The sequence below is a fragment of the Otolemur garnettii genome, unplaced genomic scaffold (assembly GCF_000181295.1).
Source record: "Otolemur garnettii isolate 467f Iridium unplaced genomic scaffold, OtoGar3 scaffold00294, whole genome shotgun sequence".
Lineage (NCBI taxonomy): Eukaryota > Metazoa > Chordata > Mammalia > Primates > Galagidae > Otolemur > Otolemur garnettii.
Window position 1 is genome coordinate 740,198 of NW_003852689.1, and position 23,860 is coordinate 764,057.

General features: G+C 47.5%; 1 protein-coding gene across 2 annotated transcripts in view; it reads left to right on the forward strand.

Annotated features, from left to right (window-relative positions):
* The window catches only part of LIMK2 (LIM domain kinase 2), a 65,947-nt gene that overhangs the window by 33,162 nt on the left and 8,925 nt on the right, over window positions 1-23,860 (forward strand). For both annotated transcript variants that reach the window (XM_023508943.1, XM_003803338.2), the window contains exons 2-14: window positions 7,429-7,564; window positions 8,494-8,603; window positions 9,505-9,693; window positions 11,526-11,631; window positions 11,985-12,181; window positions 14,589-14,775; window positions 15,613-15,699; window positions 16,393-16,524; window positions 16,766-16,822; window positions 18,374-18,439; window positions 20,132-20,306; window positions 21,417-21,472; window positions 22,839-22,996. In XM_023508943.1, coding sequence (XP_023364711.1) covers window positions 7,547-7,564; window positions 8,494-8,603; window positions 9,505-9,693; window positions 11,526-11,631; window positions 11,985-12,181; window positions 14,589-14,775; window positions 15,613-15,699; window positions 16,393-16,524; window positions 16,766-16,822; window positions 18,374-18,439; window positions 20,132-20,306; window positions 21,417-21,472; window positions 22,839-22,996 — 1,538 coding nt within the window. In that variant the 5' untranslated portion in view covers window positions 7,429-7,546. The remainder of the gene's footprint in view (window positions 1-7,428; window positions 7,565-8,493; window positions 8,604-9,504; window positions 9,694-11,525; window positions 11,632-11,984; window positions 12,182-14,588; window positions 14,776-15,612; window positions 15,700-16,392; window positions 16,525-16,765; window positions 16,823-18,373; window positions 18,440-20,131; window positions 20,307-21,416; window positions 21,473-22,838; window positions 22,997-23,860) is intronic.

A 23,860-nucleotide genomic window follows, 5' to 3' on the forward strand; every position in this document is an offset into this window, starting at 1 on the left:
AAAAAAAAAAAAAAAAAAAACGAGGGCTTGGTGCCTGTAGTTCAGTGGGTATGTCACCCACAGAGGGTGACAGGTTTGAACCCAGCCCAGGCCAACTAAAACCACTATGACAACTGTAATAAAAAAAAAAAGGCAGGCATTGTGGCAGGCGCCTATAGTCCTAGCTACTTGGGAGGCAGAGGCAAGAGAATCACTTAAGCCCAAGAGTTTGAGGTTTCTGTGAGCTGTGATGCCATGGCATGCTACCAAGGGTGACACAGTGAAGAGACGGAAACTGAGGCTCAGAGTCATGAAGTAACTGGCTTTAAGCGACATAGATAGCAAATACTAAAATAGGAATATGGACCCATGTCTGGACAGAGTTGTTTATGAAAATCTCAACTGATTTTTTCTTTTAATTCGTTGTGTTCTCTACAACTCAAAAGGCCTCAGTTTGGATCTGAGTTGACCTGATGAACTTACCTCTTAGGTTCCTTTCACTTTTCATCAGGCCCTATGTAATGTTTTAGAAGATGAGTGTTAGAGGTTGCCATCATGTGCATACTCAGTGTGTGGGGGAGATTGTGATGACTGGCACCTCAGCCCTGGGTTCAAACCCAGCTTCACCACTTCCCAGCTGGGTGTGCTTAGGCCTAAAACCAAGGCAAATTTTGACTTTCACTTGAACCCTTCAAAAACTGAAAGCTAGATAAAAGTCTTGGCTTTGGAAAGAATGGATAGCCTCCGAGAATCTGAGGTGGGACATTTTTAAGTAACATCTTACATTTCCAGAGTGTGTTTTAGATTCCTTTCTTAAAAGGACAGAGACTACTAGGGAAGAGAACACTGGAATAATGAAGGAGGAGAATTAATTGTGCCATTTAACACTCAGTGCTTGGGTTAAAGGAGAAGCATCGTGAAGTGTTAACACTTAAAGGGTCTTGAGCTATATATAGGCTCCTCCCTTCATATTTTTACAGATGAGAATCCTAAGGCTCAGCCATTGAGATGTGCTATATCACTCTGGTGAGGTAGTCACTCTCATGGTATAAGTACAGTGGAGATGGCTTACAGTGAAGAACACATAGGTTCACGTGCCAGCTCCATCACTTACATATTGGGCAACTTTGCAAAATGACTTGACTTTAACTCTGCTTTGCAGTCTTCTAGTCTATAAAACGGCTAATCCTACCACTTTGTGGAGTTGTGATCAGGATTAGAGATAATGTAAGTAAGGTGCCTCATATAGGACCAGAATATAGTTGGTGTTCAAGTAACAATAGCTATGCTTTTTGTTGTTGTTGAGACAGTCTCACTTGGTTACCCTTGGTAGAATGCCGTGGCATCTTAGCTCACAGCAACCTCAAACTCTTGGGTTCAAGTGATTCTCTTGCCTCAGCTTCCCACGTAGCTGAGACTATGGGCACCCTCCACAGTGCCTGCCTATTTTTTCGAGACAGAGTCTCACTCTTGCTCAGGTTGGTCTCAAACTCATGGGCCCAGGCAGTCTACCTGCCTCAGCTTCCCAAGTGCTGAGCCACCGCACCTGGCCCAACAATAGCTGTTAATAGCTAAGCTAGATCGAACCTGGCCTGGGCCAGCTAAACAACTGCAACAAAAAAATAGCCGGGCATTGTGGCAGGCACCTGTTGTCCCAGCTACTTGGGAGGCTAAGGAAAGAGAATTGCTCAAGCCCAAGAGTTTGAGGTTGCTGTGAGCTATGACGTTACGCACTCTACTGAGGGCAACATAATGAGACTCTGTCTCAAAAAAAAAAAAAAGCTCAGTGCCCATAGGTCAGTGAGTAGGGCACTGGCCACATATACTGAAGCTAGTGGGTTTGAGCCTGGCCAGGGCCTGCTAAACAACAATGACAACTGCAACTAAAAAATAGCCAGACATTGTGGCAGGTGCCTATATTTCCAGCTATTCAGGAGGCTGAGGCAAGAGAATCACTTAAGCCCAAGAGTTGGAGGCTACTGTGAGCTGTGACACCACAGCGCTGTACCAAGGGTGACATTGTGAGACTGTGTCTCAAAAAAAAAAAAAAAAAGCTAAGCTAGAACTGTAAAATCTACCATTTGTGTTCTGTGGCAAAATAGAGGTTAGGGAGTCATAATGAGCCCTTCGTCAGCTATTGACCTTCCTGTTCTTTGAAGACACCTCTGGTAGTGACTTTGGCCATATGGCTGGCTGTGCCCTTCAAATACATTCCTTGACACAGATGTGTTTATTGTTGGTATTCCTTCAGCCAGATGTTCTTCCCAGCAGCCCGGTATGGCTGTCTCCTGCTTGCCTTTACTTGTTTCTCTACCTGTTCCCTCTCCTGGTCCTGGCCAGGGCTACTTGCAGCAAACAAAAACAGTATATCAGCCATGGAAAGGAGGGTGTGTCCTAGTGCTCCCATCCCCTGCGGCGCACATACCATTGCAAGCTCGTAACTGAGCCCAGGCCTGCAGTTGGGTGCAAATATATCTGCGCCAGCTTTTCTCCACTGTAGACAGGAGACAGAAAGGACCTGGTAACTGTGAGCCATGGAACCCTTTTGCTCCTACCTGAGCTACTGTTTTTTTGCCACACCTGCCATTTCCAGCTTCGAAATATTTGCTAAAGGCCTGCTCTGCCAGACCCTTTGCTAGGTGTGAAGTCTACCAAGATTAAATGGGACACTTGTTTCTATCCTCACCAAGTTCACAGTCTAGTAAAGGAGAAAAATATTTCTTTGGGAGCTTTTTAGTTATAAGACAAGAGGCAAGGAAAAAGTCTCTTCCCACCCTTAGCACCTCCTGGTCATTCTGAACCACATTTAGGGGCAGCACCTGTGACTCAGTGAGTAGGGCTCCAGCCCCATATACCAAGGGTGGCAGGTTTGAACCTGGCCCTGGCTAAACTGCAATAAAACAGGCAAGCACCTGTAGTCCCAGCTACTTGGGAGGCTGAGGCAAGAGAATCACCTAAGCCCAAGAGCTGGAGGTTGCGTGAGCTGTGACACCATGGTACTCTACCAAGGGCAATAAAGTGAGACTCTGCTCTAAAAAAAAAAAATAAATAAATAAGAACCGGGCAGCACCTGTGGCTCAGTGGGTAGGGCACCAGCCCTGTACACCAAGGGTGGCGGGTTCAAACCTGGCCCCGCCAGACTGCAACAACAGTAACAAAAAAATAGCTGGGCGTTGTGGTGGGCACCTGTAGTCCCAGCTACTCGGGAGGCTGAGGCAAGAGAATTGCCTAAGCCCAAGAGCTGTGAGCTGTGATGCCATGGCACTCTACCAAGGGCAACAAAGTGAGACTCTATCTAAGAATCACATTTAGTCCTTACTGCTACTCAGAAAGTAGGTGCTAATGTTGCCATTTCACAAATGAGAAAGAAGCGTAAGGTCTAGCCCAGTATCACTTAGGGGTAAATGGTGGTGCTGAGAGTTGACCCTCAGATCATCTAGGGAAAAACATAAATATGCACAGGGTTGAGGGGACCTGGGGCATAGTGTGTCTGGTCATTTCACAGGTGGGGAAACTGATCCAGAGAAGGAGAGGGGCTTGTCCACTGGTATAGAGCACCTAAAGACTTGAACCCAGGCCTTTCTCCTTCCAACTCAGAGCTCATCCAATAAGCATGTTTTGTTTTTTTTTTAAATGAGACAGTCTCACTGTGTTGCCCTTGGTAGAGTGCCCTGGTGGCACAGCTCACAGAAACCTCAAACTCTGGTAGCGACTTTGGCCATATGGCTGGCTGTGCCCTTCAGGCTTACGCAATTCTCTTGCCTCAGCCTCCCAAGTAGCTGGGACTACAGGCATCCGCCACAGTACCCGGCTATTATTTTGTTGCAGTTGTCATTGTTTTAGCTGGCCCAGGCTGGATTCGAACCCACAGGCCTGGGTGTATGTGGTTGGTGTCCTGCCCACTGAGCTACAGGTGCTGCTGCCAATAAGCATCTTACATTGAAAGGTGTCTGAGTCCAGAGTAGGTTCTTCCACTCTGCCTCCCTCCTCACTGCTCAGTTCTGAACACTTGACATCCGTGCTTTTTACACCATACCCCGCTCTCAAGATCAGGAAGTTCAGCTTCCATAAGACAAGTAGGAAAAGCAAGAGGATGGAAATAGTCGTCAGTGTTTGTTGAGTACCCTCAGGGAACTGGACACTCCAAAAAAATGAAGAAATCCTTGGTGTTCTGCTTCTCTAGACACCTCCCCCCCAACCCCTGCTCAGCTGCTTTCCACAGCTACCTCGACTCAACTCATTCCTTTCTCCCTTCTCCACCTCCTGCAGTGCTCAGAACTAGTAGGACTCAATGCATCTTGCGTTGTTAAATTTTGTTTAGACTTTATTTTGCTCAACTCTTCATAAGCATGGAAGGTGGAGTAGGGTACCTCATGTTCTATCTTTTATATCTGCAGTGCCTAGCAAGTTATTACAAAATGCCCTTGCCTTGCAAAATGCTTCTCATACACTACTTTATTTAGTCCTCATGTTGGCTTTTTGTAGTAGGATGCTGTTAGTTACATTTTGTCAATGAGAGAAAGCTACTAAGAGAAATTGGCCAAAGCTACCCAGCTAGTGGTACTAAGGAGCCCATAATGTGAGCTGCTATTATATTATCATTATCATCTTTAATACCAGTTAACATTTATTGAATTACTGCTATCCTAGGTCTTCTATATAAGCTTTTTATACTCTTTTTTAAAATTTTTTTCCCTATATTCTTAATACATATTATTACATTTAATTTTCACACCAATTCTTTTACAGATGAGGAAAATGAGTCAGAGAAGTAAAGTATCTCTCCCGAAACAACATAACCAGTATGGGGCAGGGTTAGGATTCAAACTAAGAGGGCCTCTTACAAGCAAGGTGAGGCCGGTGTGGGTTGTGTAGGTCTTTGACAGTGAGAATAGAGAGTCTTTTAACTAGAAAAAAAAGAGATGAGGTGGGCTCAGCAGGCCAGGGAGCTCTTAGTTGTGTGCTGGGAAGTTCAGAGAAAGGAGGAGGTTTGTCTGTACAACATAGGGTCTGAGAGCACACCTGACCTGACTGAAAGGTGGGACTTCACAACCGAGTGACCAGGCAACAAGGGACCTGACATCTACATCTTAACATAGTACTAATGGAGTTTTGGGGTTTTCCCCAAAGAATCTATTTTGAAATTTTTTAAACATATAGAAAAGTTGGAAAAGTATTTCAAGAACACCCACATGCCCTTACGTAAGTGCATCATTTGTTTTATTTATTTATTTTTTTTTTAGAGACAGAGTCTCACTGTGTCACCCTCAGTAGAGTGCTTACAGCAACCTCCAGCAACATAGCTCACAGCAACCTCCAGCTCTTGGGCTTAGGTGATTCTCTTGCCTCAGCCTCCTGAGTAGCTGGGACTACAGGCGCCCACAACACTTGGCTATTTTTTTTGTTGCAGTTTGGCCAGGGCCAGGTTCAAACCTGCCACCCTTGGTATATGGGGCTGGCACCCTACTCACTGAGCCACAGGCACTGCCCTAAGTGCATCATTTGTTAACTTTCTGCCACTTTTTCTTGCCTCTCTATATACTTTCAGTTATATATGTATTTTTGCTGAATTATTTCAAAGTAAGTTACAAGCGTCTTGACTTTCACCCTTAAATATTTTAATATGTTTCTCCTAAGAATTCTCCTATATAATCCAAGTATCATCATATCCAAGAAAATTAGCAGTAATTTCACAATATAATGCAATGCCTAGTCCAAATTCAAACTTCCTCAATTGTTCCCCCAAAAATGTTACTCATGGCTATTTGTTTTTTTAGTCTCAAATTGAATCCAAGAAAAAAATAAAATAAATCCAAGATTGAGGCATTGCCATTGATGGCATTTGTAGACTGTTTTTAATCTCTGCCTTTGTTCTCCCTCATGACATTAACTTTTTAGAAGACTCAAAAGCATTTATCTTTTACAATGACCTACATTCTTTATTTGCCCAATTATGTTTTTATTTTGAGACAGAGTCTCACTTGGTTACCCTTGGTAAAGTACTATGACATCTTAGCTCACAGCAACCTCAAACTCTTGGGCTCAAGTGGTTCTCTTGCCTCAGCCCCCCACATAGTTGGGACTACAGGTGCTCACCACAGTGCCCAGCTATTTTTTAGAGACAGGGTCCCTGTCCTTTAGAGAGGGACCCTGTCTCTCTCTTACGCTGGTTGATTTGAACTCATGAGCTGAGGCAGTCCACCTCCCTCAGCTTCCAAGTGCTGAAATTACAGGCGTGAGCCACCGTGTTCAGCTTTCCCAATTACTTTCCTTATGCTTAATTTTTTTTTCTTGTTTTTTGAGTCACTTGAGCCTTAGATAGCGATCTTTCCATCAGCCAGAGCCCCTCCTTGAACCTTCTAGGTTCAAGAGATCCTTCTCCCTCTCAGAGTCCCAAGTAGCTGGGACTATAGATGTGGACTGCTGTACCTGGCCAATTTTGTTTTCCTAATTTTTTGTAGAGATGAGGTCTCACTATATTGCTCAGGCTGGAGCTTAACATTTTGGGGGACAAGTATGTTACGTCAGTAATGCTGTTGGTGATGAGTAGGTTTTGATGACTGGAGATAATTGAGCTTCTTTGGTTAATTAAAATATCTGTCTAAACAAGAGGCATTTATTTATTTTTATTGTTACAAATTCATTAAAGATACAAAGAATTAGGTTACATTGATTGCATTTGTTAGGTAAAGTCCCTCTTACAATTGTGTCCTGCCCCCAAGAGATGTGCCATACACTATAACCCCCTATCCCCTAAACCAGCGGCTTTTTTTTTTTTTTTTTTTGAGACAGAGCCTCAAGCTGTCCCCCTGGGTAGAGTGCCGTGGCATTACAGCTCACAGCAACCTCCAACTCCTGGGCTCAAGCGAGTCTCCTGCCTCCGCCTCCCAAGTAGCTGGGACCACAGGTGCCCGCCACAACGCCCGGCTATTTTTTGGTTGCAGCCGTCATTGTTGTTTGGCGGGTCCGGGCTGGGGATTCGAACCCGCCACCTTAGGTGTACGTGGCTGGCGCCTTAGCCGGTTGAGCTATAGGCGCCGAGCCAAACCAGCGGCTTTTAACTGGGGCCACAAATAGGCTTCAGAGAATCCTCAGCATAAAACTAAATTATTAATATATACACATTTTCCTTATATGTGCATATTTCTGTGGGAAGCATCTTGGCTCTTACCAAGATTTTCAGAGGCCTGGAAGGCCCGAAGAAGTTAAGAAACACTAATCTACCCACTGAGGCAGGCAGCACAGAGCTGGCTTCTGGGGCCTTATTCCCTTGAACTAGCTTCCCTGGGGAGATAGTACCAAGCTGTAACTTTTTCCCATCCTGGATTTGGATCAAAGAGACTGTTCATTTTGTTGTCAGGCCTGGGAGACCTGTTGTTAGCCAGGGACAGCCTAAGTGGCCTCCTTCTAGAGATCCAGGAGAGTTTCTGTTCTTCTCTTGCCTTTCAGGTGTTCAGAATGCCAGGATTCCCTCACCAACTGGTACTACGAGAAGGATGGGAAGCTCTACTGCCACAAGGACTACTGGGGGAAATTTGGGGAATTTTGCCACGGGTGCTCCTTGCTGATGACAGGGCCTGTTATGGTAAGTGATTATCTGGCTCTCCTGGTCATCTTTTGATCTTTCCATTAGCCAGAGCACCTTTATTCATTCATTTCAACCAATCAGTTATCTTATTATATCTGATACCAATCAGGTATGTTAGTCATTCATTTCTACCAATCAGGTATCTTTTAAGCACCTATTAAGTGACAGGTAAGCTTCTTCCCCTTAAGATTTAACAGGTGAGTGGGAAAGTGGGGAGGAGACACAATGCATTGGAGGAGTTGTTACAGATTAAGAGGAGGATACACAGGCAGCACCTGTGGCTCAGTGAATAGGGTGCTGGCCCCATATACTGAGGATGGCGGGTTCAAACCCGGCCCTTGCCAAACTGCAACAAAAACAGCAGGGCATTGTGGTGGGCGCCTGTGGTCCCAGCTACTTGGGAGGCTGAGGCAAGAGAATTGTCTAAGCCCAAGAACTGGAGGTTGCTGTGAGCTCTGACACCATGGCACTCTACTGAGGACAACAAAGCGAGACCCTGTCTCTTTTAAAAAAAAAAAAAAGAGGAGGCTACACTTAGGTTGTGCTTGGGGAATCAGAAAGGGAGACTCTGGAATGAGCTAGCAGAAGGAAGCTCTGCCTTCCAGACCTGCTGTAGACCAAGGGCCTTAAGCAGAGTCACCCTATGTTGGAAGAACTAGGAGTATTTTTAATGGAAGATGCTTATTTATGGAGATTCATTCTCATTACTGAGACCAAAACAGTTTTTTACAATCTCAGAAATGTCAGGAGGCACAATCTATCTGGCTCTTCCTTTGGAAGCTCTAGGGCAAGAAGTGAAAGGATAGATTTTGACTAGATTCTATAGATTCTTGATTGGTGGTCACTCACTTACCCCTATCCTCACTTCAGCAACAGTAATAACTCACTTCCTCTATCTGTGTACCCTTCTTACCACATATTTACAGGTGGCCGGGGAGTTCAAGTACCACCCAGAATGCTTTGCCTGTATGAGCTGCAAGGTGATCATTGAGGATGGGGATGCTTATGCCCTGGTACAGCACGCTACCCTCTACTGGTAAGATGTTGCTCCTCTGTCTTCTCCAACAAGAGTGACCAGGAGAGAGAAGCATGTGGCAGGGATAGTTGGGCAGGAAGACTACTGGGGTGGTCAGAGCACTGGATTCCCATCACATCAATGTTCTTAACCAACTCTGTAACCCATAAGAAAATGATTTGCAGGCGGTGCCTGTGGCTCAGTGAATAGGGCACCGGCCCCATATACCAAGGGTGGTGGGTTCGAACCCGGCCCTGGCCAAACTGCAAAAAAATAAAATAGCCGGGTGTTGAGGCGGGTGCCTATAGTCCAGCTACTCAGGAGGCTGAGGCAAGAGAATTACTTAAGCCCAAGAGCTGGAGGTTGTTGTGAGCTGTGATGCCACGGCACTCTACCAAGGGCAACAAAATGAGACTCTGTCACAAAAAAAAGAGAAAAGAAAATTATTTACATCTCTCTGGCCTCTGTTCTTAGCTACCATGAGAATAACCTCATTCTGCTCTAAAGTCCTCTCAGAGGGAACGAATGGCAGGGGAAGGTGCTCTGGAGGAGGATCCCAGACCAGGCTCACCCAGCTTACCCTATCCAACTGCCTTGGTTGACAAATGAAGTCAGCCTAAGGCCCAAGGAGTGGAAGGGAGAAGGGACAAGGTTCTCACTGTGAATCAAGGGCAGGGCAAAGAGAACCCAGGCCATCATTCTCCCCAGTATGCCACTTGCTACAGATCTAGCTTGCCACTGCTAGTCCTAGCCAGCCCTCAAAGCTCAAGCTTCTCATTCTGAGCGGCTAGGTAGAATCATGTCAGAGAAGGTGGTAGTGGGATTATGGGTACTGTTGCTTGAAGCCACATGATGCAGTGGTTGCCGAGGGGCTTCCAGGTGGAACTCTAGGATCTTAGCCTCCTTTAATCCCTCTCCCCAGTGGGAAGTGCCACAACGAGGTGGTACTGGCACCCATGTTTGAGAGGCTATCCACGGAGTCTGCTCAGGACCAGCTGCCCTACTCTGTCACACTCATCTCTATGCCAGCCACCACTGAAAGCACTCGGGGCTTCACTATGTCTGTGGAGAGTGCCTGCTCCAACTACGCCACCACTGTCCAAGTAAAAGAGTGAGTATTTATTTTAGGCTCTGCCCAGTGGCTCATGCCTGTAATTCCAGCACTCTGGGAGGCCAAGGCGAGTGGATTGTTTGAGCTCACAAGTTTGAGTGAGACCTGCCTGAGCAAGAGTGAAACCCTGTCTCTTAAAAAAAAAGAAGAAGAAGAAAACAGCTGGGCATTGTCACAGGGGCCTGTAGTCCCAGCTACCCTGGAGGCTGAGGCAAGAGAATCTCTTGAGCCTAAGAGTTCGAGGTTACTGTGAGCTACCAGGGGCAAGAAAGTAAGACTCTTGTCTCAAAAATAAATGAATGAATATTTTGAGAATCCTGCAACCCTGCTGCAGGGATTCTTGAGCAGAGTCCACAGATGGGCCTCAAAGGGCTCAGAATTCCAAAGTCTTAATGCAGAGCTCCCTTCATCCTCATCTCATTTTTTTCTCCTGGAACATACTATGCTGTAACCTTGATATATACTGTTTCCTCTGCCTAGGTTACTTCCTACCAGATATTTAGGGCCAGAATTAATCACCTTTCTGGTGTCAGGTTTCAGATCTTGTTTGTTCTTTGAAATTATCTAGCTTGACTATGTGTGTTCATTTGTTTATCATCTGCCCTCTTCATTAGAATGTAAATTCCAGGGCGGTGCCCATACTCAGTGGATAGGGCACCGGTCACATACATCAAGGCTGGTGGATTCGAATCTGGCCCAGGCCATCTAAAACAACAATGATAACTGCAACCAAAAAAAAAAAAAAGCCAGGCGTTGTGGTGGGCACCTATAGTCCCAGCTACTTGGAAGGCTGAAGCAAGAGAATCTCTTGAGCCCAAGAGTTTGAGGTTTTTGTGAGCTGTGACACCACGGCTCTCTACCCAGGGCAACAGCTTGAGACTCTGTCTCAAAAAAGAAAAAAAAAAGAATGTAAATTCCAGAACAAACTTTGACTTATTCAGTGCTACATGCCCAGAGCCTGGAACAGTGCCTGGCAGATAGTAGGATTTCATTAGTTATTGGTTTTGTTGGTTGAGTGAATGAATGGAAAGAGGAGGAGAATATGGGGCTCATGGCCCAAAGAGGGTAAGACCCTAGGTTCAGGCCAGAGACTAGGTGGGGAAAGAGATAGCTATAGATGTGTACCTATAAATATAAATTGTGCTCCTACTATGTGCTGGACAGTGGGCCGATACTTGTACTATATATATAGGTGAGTGGAGTACTAGGGTTAGGGATGTTAGGAGTGGGTGAGGTCTACACAGCCTCATCAGACAAAGAGAAAAGGGAGTTGAGTTTAGAGCAGAGAAAGAGTCTGTGCCTATAGTTGTGTCTGAAGTAGATAGAGTGGTAAGGAGCAGCCAGAGAAGGGTATATTAATCATGGATGGCGTAGATTATGTAGATCCAGCAGATCCACTGAGGGGCTTAAGCAGTAAAGTGACATGACCAGGTTAGCCCTTTAGGAGGATCACTGGTGAAGTTTGGACAGGATATGGGAAACCTTAGTGGTATAGAAACCAGTTAGGAAACTGTTGCGGTTATCCAGGTGAGAGATGTTGGTAACCATGGTGATGGAAAGATAGCAAGATTCTCAGGGGTGGGAGTAGGGAGAGGGATAAGGGAACTCCAGGTGGGGAAGACGATGTTCAAGTTTTTGGCTTAGGCCACTGGGTGAGTGGTGATGCCCTTCATTGAGACAGGGCATCCTGGGAAGGTTGTTGCCTTTCTGTGTAGTAGCCTGGGCCTTATGGACCAGCTGGGACTTGAGGCCATGGGGAGCCTTCCCTACACAAAGTTGGTCAAGTGGGTGTTAGGATGCCTTCACACTGACTTAACTCTTGTCTGGCCCAGGGTCAACAGGATGCACATCAGTCCCAACAACCGCAACGCCATCCACCCTGGGGACCGCATCCTAGAGATCAATGGGACCCCCGTCCGTACACTCCGAGTGGAGGAGGTAGAGTGTGTGTCAAGTCTATCCTATGGGGGTAGAATGTGAAACAGACCTTCTGGGAAATCAGGTTATGACTTTTGTCTCTTCCCGCCCCCATCCTGTCTCCTTGGCACTGAGCCTGTGACCACTGGTGACCTCCTATGTCAGCTTAGCAGATTTCCAGGGCAGCAGGGATGGCCTGACAGATGGGAGAGCTGACAGGATGCCAGGCAGAGGGTACTGTGAGGCCACTGGCAGCTGGAGGCCACTATTAGCCAAGTTGAGCACTGGCCACACTGTGCTTGGATCATCTGAGTTGGCCGTGGGTGGCCTGGATGGGACAGCCTATGGGAGTCTTATAATACTCTTGACCACAGGTAGAGGATGCCATTAACCAGACGAGCCAGACGCTTCAGCTGTTGATTGAACATGACCCTGTCTCTCAGCATCTGGACCAGCTGCGGCTGGATGCCCAGCTATCTCCCCACATGCAGAATGCTGGACACTCCCATACCCTCAGCACCCTGGACACCAAGGAGAATCTGGAGGGGACACTGAGGAGACGCTCCCTGAGGTGCCACCTCCCAAACTGGCTCTGTTTTGTCCCATGTCCATCCCTCAGATGAGGCTGAGTTGGCTTTCAAGACCAGAAGAGTTAGGAAAGGACGGGGCTATGAGAATTGTGCTGACCCAGCCACCGCTGTAGGGATCACAGTTCAAAGAGCCTGTGCAGACCTAGCTGTTTGCCAGGTTTCCTTAGAAACCAGAGTGTCAGGCTCTGTCCACTGAACTCCTGAACTGAACAGGAGGAAGTGATGATGGACCCTGGAGGGCAGCATGGCCTGTGGAGGAAGCATGAGACTCAGGCCCTGTGGTAGGGGCATAGATAAGACTGAATGAGCACGTGTAAGGACTTTGAAAACAATAAAGTAAGAGACAAACGAAAGTTGGTTTTTACTTAATTGACCAAAAGCTCCAGACTTTAGACTCTGCTAGGTCCATGGGAAGGGAAAAATCAAGGAGACTTACAGGAGTTAAGAGCATGGGCTTTCAGGCAGAAATACCCATACCAGGGCTTCAGGCTGAGCTTCATCCCTTCACAAATCATTTCATCTCTTTGAGTCTTTGTTTCTGCCTCTGTGAAGTACAGTTGTAAGATAAAGGTAGCTGTCTCACCAATTATGTAAGGATATTTAGTAGAAAAAGACACAAAGTTGTACAGTGCTGGCATAGGGTCAGGGTTCAAAATATGTTAAGTATTAATTATTAGTATCACTAGGGAATCAGGTTCTTTATTCACTTTCCTGACCAAACAGACTAAATCAGTCAGGGCTCTCTCCACCACTGTCTGTTGGAAATAGGGCTTCCGCATGCTTTGTTCCCTTTGCTCCTGGCTACCTCCTGGCCTTGGTCAGCATGATTAAGTTAGTGGAGGCAGGGTGCCAGGGGGCAGAAAAGGGCTGGCAGTGCATGGCCTGGGAAAGGGAAGATGTGGGGTGGTCAGAGAGCTGCTGAGGTATCTATAGGGCCATCATGCAGAAGAGGAGGGCAGCCAGGCTAGGCATGTTGGCTCACGCCTATAATCTCAGCACTCTGGGAAGCTAAGGCAGGTGGATTACCTGAGCTCATGAGTTCAAGCCCAGCTCTGAGACAGAGCAAGATCCCATCTCTAAAAAATAGCCAGGCATTATGGCAGGTGCCTATAGTCCCAGCTACTCAGGAGGCAGAGGCAAGAGAATCACTTGAACCCAAGAGTTTGAGGTTGCTGTGAGCTATGACATTATAGCACTCTAGCTAGGGCGACAAAGTAAGACTTTCAAAAAAAAAGAAGAGGGGGCAGCCAACCTTTTGTGCTCTGGTAGGCACAGTCAGCGAAAGCAGAGCAAACGATCAAGGGCATGGGCAGTGCCTATGGCACAGTGAGTAGGGTGCCGGTCCCATATACTGAGGGTGATGGGTTCAAACCTGGCACCAGCCAAACGGCAACAAAAAAATAGCCAGGTGTTGTGGCATGTGCCTGTAGTCCCAGCTACTTGGGAGGCTGAAGCAAGAGAATCACTTAAGCCCAGGAGTTGGAGGTTGCTGTGAGCTGTGAAACCACAGCACCCTACCCAGGGCAACAGCTTGAGGCTCTGTCTCAAAAAAAAGAAAAGAAAAGAAAACATAAGTATAATGGCTTTATTGCTATAAAAATCATACATGCTGGCTTGGCCCCCGTAGCTCAGCGGCTAGGGCACCAGCCACGTACACCAGGGCTGGTGGGTTTAAACCCAGCACAGGCCTGCCAAACAACAATGGCCACTACAACAGAAGAATAGCCGGGTATTGTGGCAGGCGCCTATAGTCCCAGCTACTGGGGAGGCTGAGGCAAGAGAATCGCTTAAGTCAAAGAGTTGGAGGTTGCTGTGAGCTGTGATGTGGCACTCAACCGAGGGCAACATAATGAGACTCTGTCTCAAAAAAAAAAAAAAAATCAGATATGCTCATTACCTTAAAATTTAGGAAATATGGGCAGGTACAGAGAGGGACAAAATACTATCCAAAATCTCATCTCCTCATTTTTGTTCTATGTCATGATGCTCAATTTTTTAATGGTAATATGCTATGAGTAGCATTCTAACCCAGTTAGTACCTTGAATCACACAGCTAAGGGAGGTAGTAGATTACCATCTACGGTGCTGTCATACTGGGCATTATAAGCTAGTAGAATCTAGTTAATTGTTCCAGGTGGAAAGTACTCAAACTTCCCACTTTGAATGAAGTACAACACTTTGAATGTGTTTGTACTATGCTTAAACAAACCACTGACATCTGCAGCCCCCAAATAGCCCATCTGTCTAAGAGCCTCTGTCCCCCAGTAATAGCATCTGAACTATAGACACTGGAATGGATGTGTGCCCTTGAGTTTCCTGCCTCTAGGGAGTTTCTTGGCTTGTCTCTGAGGACTACCTGTTCCTACCTTCATCTTTCTTCATCCTCAGGCGCAGTAACAGCATCTCCAAGTCCCCTGGCCCCAGCTCCCCAAAGGAGCCCCTGCTGCTCAGCCGTGACATCAGCCGCTCAGAATCCCTTCGTTGTTCCAGCAGCTACTCACAGCAGATCTTCCGGCCCTGTGACCTGATCCATGGAGAGGTCCTTGGGAAGGGCTTCTTTGGGCAGGCCATCAAGGTAAGCACAGGCTATAGCTTCTTTGCTCTTCTGCATCCCCTTACCGTCTTTTGGGGCATTATTACATGGCCTCAGCCCACACCGTGCAGGACTCCAGGCCTCCCTCCTGGCTGTGGGTGATGGTGTGAGGGGTGCTCCCAGTCCCCACCCAGGCCACCTAAGGGGCAGTGTTGGTATTACAGTGAGCTTGTAGATCTGGAGACCCAAGTTGGGGTGAGTGTGCCGTAGCCCTCCTGCCTCTAGTCAGTGGGTGTTTGTTGGTCCCCACAGAACTTAGTGCTAGGTATGAAGCAAGGAGCGTATGGGGGAATAGCTCCTGCTATTCCTAGTGAACCATCTGGGGACTAACTTCTTTCTCTTTTCTCTCCTCCTTCTCCTCTACTGAGAGCTGGGAGGGGGGGTCAGGTAAGCCATGTGTCTCAGCTTATGGGGCAATGGGGCTGGAGAGCTCACCCCGCACCCACCCCACTCCCTGGTGCATGTCTCTGGCACTGACTCTCCTGCTCTCAGACTTCTGTTCACCTGAGGGACTCACTCCTGTGCCACATGACCAGAGTCCTTGCTTGGCTTGGCAGTGTCCCCTCCTGCCTACTTCCCACTTCTTTTTTCTGGATTCTTACCTCTCTTCTGTGCATGCCCAGCTCTCTAGGAAAGAGGTTATGCTTCCCTCTGAGTGCCCTTTTGCCCATGCTATGTCTTCCACACATGAACTCTGTCAGTCTGATCTGGTTCAGTGTGTCCTCCAAGGGATAGGGTGGCCAGTTGCATAGATTTTCACAAACAGTTCTCCAGAACTACCTCTAGTCTCAGCAGCATTAACAGTTGCCCTCCCTATAGGTGACACATAAAGCAACAGGCAAAGTGATGGTCATGAAGGAGTTAATTCGATGTGATGAGGAGACCCAGAAGACTTTTCTAACAGAGGTAAGAAGGTACAGGAAGGGAGTTCAGTGACACCATTGGAAGAAGGAAAACCTTACAAATAATGGTTTCAAGAGAAACCTTAGTTTGGAATAATTGTCTTAAAGACTAAGCAGAATAGAGTGCTAGAGAAATATCCCCATCCCTTCTAAGAAATTACAGCATTATTATTAGTTCTGTGAATACTTACTAAAGATAGCACACACTGAGTACAAGGAATACAATAGCAAATAAGATGTAGTTCATAGGAACTGTCAGATTATGGGGATGATGGACATGAAAACAGACTCAGTATATAGTTCAGTGTCATAATCTCCTGAACACCCTGCTAAGGGAACCTATAGTGGGGGCTCCATAGCACTTACATACCTTGAGTATTTCCCCTCAAAGTTGCTCCATGGAGCAAATGAAGTTGGCTATGCCTAGGTAGTCCAGGTGCTGTCCTCCAGCCTTCTTGGGCCCTCCTGCTTAACTTCCCACAGCATGTTCCTAGAAAGGCAGGATCCCTAGGAGGCCTTCCCTATCTGTGTGATAGTATTCTTCCTTTATCCTGATCGTAGTACCCTGCCATATCTGGTAAGATAGGAGGTAGGAGATGCAGGTGACACTTGTCAAGCTGACTCCCTGGAGGGAAGTGGTGAGAAAGATATAGAGGAAAGTTAGCCACACACCTTCCTTGGCTACCCCCACCCCCAGGTGAAAGTGATGCGCAGCCTGGACCATCCCAATGTGCTCAAGTTCATTGGCGTACTATACAAGGACAAGAAGCTGAACTTGCTGACAGAGTACATTGAGGGGGGCACGCTGAAGGACTTTCTGCGCAGTGTGGTAAGCACACCACACCATAGTCTTCCAAGAGTCTTGGTGGTTATCAATGGGTTGCCTGTGTCACCACTACCTGAAACCTTGAAGGCCAGAGGAGCAGGGCCCTGCTTTGCCCTCAAAATGACTGGGCAGGATTGGGCACAAACAAGGAGGCCTCACTGGAAGGCCATGATGACCCATGGGCCCTGGATCACAAGTGGGACAGGGCCCGACAGCTTCTGATGGGTATTCCTCCATCCTGTAGGACCCATTCCCCTGGCAGCAGAAGGTCAGATTTGCCAAAGGCATCGCTTCTGGAATGGTGAGTCCTGCCAACAATCTTAACATTAGGGTGAAAGTGGGGAGTGGTACAAGGGTTGTCGGCTGCAGTGGAAGGCAGAGACCCTATCCCCGACAACTTATGAGGGCTGGGTCATTCAACTGTTTATCAAGTTTCTCTGTGTGCCAGTGAAATTCCCCATGGCTGTTTTGTGACCAGAGCTGTGCTTTTTGAAAATGAGTCTGGTGTGGTCAGTAGGTTGGTGTGGAGGAGGGAATATCAGGGCAGGGTAGTCTGGGCAGGGAGTCTAACTACATTTCATGTCTCTGATTAAGACAGTGGCTATGGGGACAGGAGAATAGGAGGCAGCGGGAAGGTAGAGTCAATAGTTAGGTTGGCATTGAAGGAATAGGAATTGGGGAAGGAGGGGTTGTTTGGGGGAGTGGCAGTTATAGTTGAAGAATAGGTTTGAGAAAGGCTAGCATTGGTGCCTGCTGGGACTGGTGCAGTTAGCAGAACCTCCCACCATCTCCTGGGCAAGAAACTGGCTCCTTGAGGCTGGAGGTAGGGTAGATGGCTGCCAGTCACTTCGGTTCTGCAGAAAAGGGGCACCTGGAGTTGTGGGACAAAAGAGGCATCCATGGGATTGGTGAGGTTCAGCATGTGAAGAGGAGATGGCTTTGGGAGGGCCCAACACTGAGGAGGCTGGAAGGAAAACCCAAACACACAGGAGTCTCAGGAGCAAGTAGCGCGAGGGGGAGCATGGGCAGCCTTTGGGGAGGGGACGTTCTGGCAGGTGGGTCATGAGCTATATAGCCATTCAAGAAGAGCTCCTTGGGTATGTAAGCAGCTCTAGGAGCCTAAGTGACAGGAAGCAGAATTGCAGAGGGACTGGAAAGCAGGGATTGTTATCTTTCACATTTGCAAGGGAAGGGAAGACAAAAGTCAGAGGTGGAGGCCTGGAGAAGGGGAATAGCAAACAGAAACTTGTTGAGAAACATTTGAGTTTACAATTGCAAAATTGTGGAAACAAAACAAACAAAAAAAAATTGAGTAGGAAGAGGGAGAGGTTAGAACTTAGAAAGTGAGGAGGATAGAGTTTCAGGGGAGATGAATGTCAGGAACATAGAGCTGGCTGGACCAAGAGGAAGTCACCTCTTCCCTATCACAGGCAGGAAGGATCCAAGGTGGCCGAAGCTGAGGTTTGGGGAAGGGGGAAGAGAGAGCAGTGCTTCTGAGGGTGCTTGCTGCAGATGGTTTATGTCTAAGTAAAATGGGTACAAGTGATGGGGGTACGGCAAGTAGGTTTGGGGATTTGGGGAGAGAGCAGTCACTGGCTGCCAGCTACTGGGCTGGTGGTTGGTGAACAAAAGTATAGGCAGGAGATGGCAACAGGGAGAAAGCCCAGGCTGCCTTTGGCTTTCTGTTGGTGTTGAAACATGGGAGTGGCTTTAGGAGGGCCCAGGCCTCATTGTGCAGGGTGGGTTTTGAAGCTGGGTGGGCATGGCTTGGCAGAAAAGCTGGTTCTGTGGCCCCCAGTTTCAGAATCAGGGTCCAGTTGATTTACTGGCTCAGCTCATGTTTCTGTTCCAGGCCTATTTACACTCCATGTGCATTATCCACCGGGATCTGAACTCACACAACTGCCTCATTAAGTTGGTATGTCCCACCACTCTGGGCTTGGCCACTCTAGGGCCAGCCATTCTGGCTTCCTCATCACAAAGGAGGCTGAATGTCCCCTCTGGCTTTTGGCCAGAGGTGTTGCCTAGGGACTCCTGTCTTGCCCTTGCTGATGCCTCCAATGCCTTCCTCTGTCTTCGGGAGCTCCCAGGCACTGGCAGACATAATTTCACTTCCTCTTCTTCTATCAGTCTATCAAATGAAAACATTTGTCTAGAAGGAGTTTCAGGAGTTTCATTTCTTTTTTTTTTTTTTTAAACAGAGTGTCACTCTGTCACCCTGGGTAGACTGCCCTCGTAGCTCACAGAAACCTCAAATACTTGGGCTTAAGCAGTCCTCTTGCCTCAGCCTCCCAAGTAGCGGGGAATACAGGCACCCACAACTATACCTAGCTAGTTTTTCTATTTTTAGTAGAGACAGGGGTCTCAATCTTACTCAGGCTGGTCTTGAACTCCTGAGCTCAGGCAATCCACCCACCTCAGCCTCCCAAAATATTAGGGTTACAAATGTGAGCCACCAGGCCTGGCCATAGAAGGAGTTTTAGAAGTTTCTTAACTGTGTATAGAGCCCTGTTGCTTTACCTGGTTTTGCCCCATTATAGTCCTGTAAAGCAACTCAGTCCTGACCCTACTTTGTAGAGGTAGCACCTGAAGCCTCAACCCAAGACCACAGATGTAATAAATTTATAGGAACCAGTTTGACTTGTAGTCTGGCTTTCTGGGTATCTACCAGCTAGCCCTGGTTCTGCCCTCTAGCCCAACACTGTGCAGACTTAATCCCATTCCCTGATAACTGCCCTATAGCTATTCGAAGAGCTTGTCTCCTCAAAGTTCCCCACTGGCTGCCTCCACCGTGTCTTTTTCTGTCTTACCCTGCTTCTAGCTACTGCCTTGTCTCTTTTTAGGAACAAGGCAGGGCAGGGTAAAAAAAACTGAAGAAATTCCTTCCCACTTCTGAGTTCCACTCTCTGGGTCCTAGAGCCTTTACTCTCCAGGGCTCCAAAGGCTCTGCCATGAATAAGGTGATCAGACGTCTGCTTTTGGCAGGGACAGTCTGGATTTTTAGCAATTTGTCCCGTGTCCTGCGGCATTTTTAAAAAGTCCGGACAAGCTAGAATGGGAAGGGAATATATGGTTTTTGGCTGCTGAAAAGGTTAATGTAACTCTATTTGGGAATGAAGAGGTTAATGTAACTTCATTTGGAAATGAAAAGGCTAATGTAAACTCCCTACTCCCCTCCTGGGCAAGGTGGCCCAGGTGGAATCCTATCTGAAGGATACTGGCTCCCTCCCCCACTTCTAGGCAAGGACAATTAGCTCAGAAGGAGCCAAACTGGAACAAACAAGTAGCCTCCCCCCTCTCTAGAGGGTCCCTGACCATAAACAGCTCAGCCAATACCCTCATCAATGGTGTCCCGCTTTACCAATGTTAAAATCTGGTCACCTTAGCCATGAACCCCTCATGGGCTGGAGAATCTGTTGTGAGCAGATACCAGACTGTTAGAAGCACAAATGCCTAGGGTGTCTACCAGATAGGGCTTTCTGCTATGCCTCCCCTTTGCTCTGTGCACCATTTTCCCCCTTCCCAACGGCTTCTCTTACCTATGCCCACATCCCAGGGCTAGGTTTGAGAACATCCCCACTAGGTCCTGACCTGACCCTTATTCTACCAGGACAAGACTGTGGTGGTGGCAGACTTTGGGCTATCACGGCTCATAGTGGAAGAGAGGAAAAGGCCGCCACTGGAAAAGGCCACCACCAAGAAACGTACCTTGCGTAAGAATGACCGCAAGAAGCGCTACACAGTGGTGGGAAACCCCTACTGGATGGCCCCTGAGATGCTGAATGGTGAGTCCTGAAGTCCTGGAGGGGACACCCCCAAAGAGGAGACAGAGCAAATCTTGCTACAGAGTCCTGGGAGCCCCAGGGGAGGCCTGTGAAGAGTAGGGCCAGATAACCCAGCACTCGGGCTAGATGAATTGTTTTCCCTTCCCAGGTAAGACCTTATAAACTCCTTTCTCCCTGAGCTCACGGTTTGGAACTGGTCAGTGTCCCATCCTGAATATAGGCTGAGGTCTACTGTGGCATTTATGTCCCAAGGGTAGCTTAGAGCTCAGCATGCTGGCTCGACATTAGCCTTGTTTCTCTCCATGCTGAGACCTGAATTGTGGTTCCCCCTGGTGGATAATGCTCAAACCATCCAGAAACACTGGCTGGCATTCTTGAAATGTAACAGCATTGGGAAGCCTCAGAAATGGTCTGATACAACCCTTTTTGGAATCTGAGGCCCCGAGAAGTTCAGTGATATGCCCAGGAGCACATATCTGGATAATAGTAGAGCCTGAATAAAACCTGGTCCCATGTCGGTGCCCTTAGCTCGGTGAGTAGGATGCCAGCCACATATAACCAAGGTGGCGGGTTCGAACCCAGCCTGGGCCTACTAAACAACAATGACAACTGCAACAAAAATATAGCAGGGCGTTGTGGTGGGCGCCTGTAGTTCTGGCTACTTGGGAGGCTGAGACAAGAGAATCACTTAGCCCAAGACTTGGAGGTTGCTATGAGCTGTGATGTCACGGCACTCTACCAAGGGCAACATAATAAGACTGTGTTTCTAAAAAAAAAACAAAACAAAACACCTGGTCCCATTCTCTTCCTCTATACCAGAGGTTCTCAATCTGTGGGTTGCGACCCACAGAAACTGTATTAAAGGCTCACAGCCCACTGCTCTATACCATGAACTTCATCCTGAGCAGTGTTGTATTATAAGATCTTTTCAAGGCAGACCACCCAAGGCTAAGTAAAGATGATTATTAGGTGGTGCCCGTCCTGGACAGTCTTTGGGTCATCTCCATAGAACTGTTTCTAGTCCTGGTTCTTGGCTGTGGGTTGGCTTGACCCAATGCAGAGCAGGTGAGGGATATAAATTTAACAGCCTGCTCTCCTATGTTCCCCAAGGAAAGAGCTACGATGAGACAGTGGATGTCTTCTCTTTTGGGATCGTTCTCTGTGAGGTGAGCTCTGGCACGGAGGCCATGCCTGAGGCAGCAGGAATTATAAAACTGGGGCCTCTCCTGGGGATGAATAGCTTGCCATAAAATCAACTTGTGTATAGGGTTTTATAGTTTATGACTAATCTTCAGATCTGTCACATTCGTGTTTCATTGGTTGCATGAGAAAGACCAAGCAGATTTTTTGAGGTGAGACTGCTGAGGCTCTGAAAGGGATAGTAGCTTGTTCTTGGTCACATGGGTCAGCAAGGGGCAGATGAGACTTCAAATCTGAGTAGGAAAGGCAAGAGAATGTTCATGTGGCTGTCAGTGTAGCTCTTAGGCCAAATGTAACCTATCCCAATTCCCTTCTTCTCCTTTCGCCTTTGTGGTGTCTCTACCCTAAGACTAAGAAGTAGACGAAGCCACACCAGGAAGTGCCAGCTGTGTGCTAGGCACCATGTGGTACAGAATAAGTCTTAGAAAGATTTCTACTTTTAGGAGCTTAGTAGTTGGGTAGCAGCATAGCTCAGTATATCTCAAAGACTCAAACACGTACACATTCAAACCATTCTTTGGTGTTATAAACAAAGTTGTAAGAGAGGAGAGAGAGGGAATGGTTAAAATAACGAAGGAAGGTTTCTTAAAAAATTGGTATTCTCAATAGATACCAATTGAGGCGGTGCCTGTGGCTCAGTGAGTAGGGTGCTAACTGGTTTGAACCCAGCCCGGGCCAGCTAAAGCAACAATGAATATTGCAACAACAACAAAAAATAGCAGGCGTTGTGGCAGTTGCCTATAGTCCCAGGAGGGAGGCTGGGGCTACAAAACTGAGGCTGAGGCAAGAAAATCACTTAAGCCCAAGAGTTTGAGGTTGCTGTGAGCTGTGATACCACAGCACTCTACCCAGGACAACAGCTTGAGACTGTGTCTTTAAAGAAAAAAAAAAAAGATATCAATTGAGTATCTACTTTATACACCAACACTAGGCTATTGCCAAAGGGTTTCATACATGAATCAAACCCAGTACCTTGCCTTATAGAGCCTTAACTCTGGCAAAGGACATAGCTACACAGAGATACAAATGGGGAGGGCAGGTCAGGGTGGGCTAAGTGGAAGCTTCCAGCCTCCAGATGCCGATTTGGAACATTATACTGCTGTTGTTTCAGTTGGGCCCTTTCTAAACCCTTCTTAGAAACCAGACTCTCATTTGAGATACATGCCTGGATTATCAAGATTCAGAGAGGTGAGGGTGAGGGACAGCTCTCTAATCTAGGTTTTTACCGTTCCATCTTCTGTCCATCCTTGTATCCTCACGCCAGTATCCTGAAACCCTGCCATAGATCTGTGGCCTCCATAGTCCTTCTAAACCTGTCTTCTTACCTTACAGATCATTGGGCAGGTGTATGCAGATCCTGATTGCCTACCCCGAACACTGGACTTTGGCCTCAACGTGAAGCTTTTCTGGGAGAAGTTTGTCCCCACAGACTGCCCCCCAGCTTTCTTCCCCCTGGCCACCATCTGCTGCAAACTGGAGCCTGAGAGCAGGTTGATGTCCCGCCCCTTTCTCCCAGTTCTTAGGGTTCTGGGTTGCCCTGGCCTTAGGCCAACCTAGAGCCCTTCCCAAGCACAGGGGTAGCAGAAGCCTTAAGTTTAAGAATGTGGCTATCCAACCTCAAAACCACCGAACAACTCTTACATGCCTAGTTGGAGGGGAAGGAGAGGAAGGCATAGTGGCAACTGAGCTGGATAGGACACAGAGACACAGCCATTAAAAAAAGTCTCAGGGCTTGGCGCCTGTGGCTTAAGTGGCTAAGGCACCAGCCACATACACCTAAGGTGGAGGGTTTGAATCCAGCCTGGGCCCGCCAAACAACAATGATGGCTGCAACCAAAAAAACAGCTGGGCGTTGTAGCGGGCGCCTGTGGTCCCAGCTACTTGGGAGGCTGAGGCAGGAGATTGCTTGAGCCCAGGAGTTGGAGGCTGCTGTGAGCTGTGATGTCACAGTACTCTACCCAAGGGGACAGCTTGAGGCTCTTGTCTCAAAAATAAATAAATAAGTCAGTCTTGGCTTAGTGCCTGTAGCTCAAGTGGCTAAGGTGCCAGCCACATACACAGGACCTGGCAGGTTTGAATCCAGCCCAGGCCTGTCAGGCGAGGACAACTATAATCAAAAATAGCCAGGCGTTGGGTGGTGCCTGTGGCTCAGTGAGTAGGGTGCTTGCCCCATATACTGAGGGTGGCAGGTTCAAACCCTGCCCCAGCCAAATTGCAACAAAAAAATAGCTGGATGTTGTGGCAGGCGCCTGTAGTCCCAGCTACTTGAGAGTCTAAGGCAAGAGAATCGCTTACGTCCAAGAGTTTGAGGTTGCTGTGTGCTGTGATGCTGTGGCACTCTACCAAGGGTGACA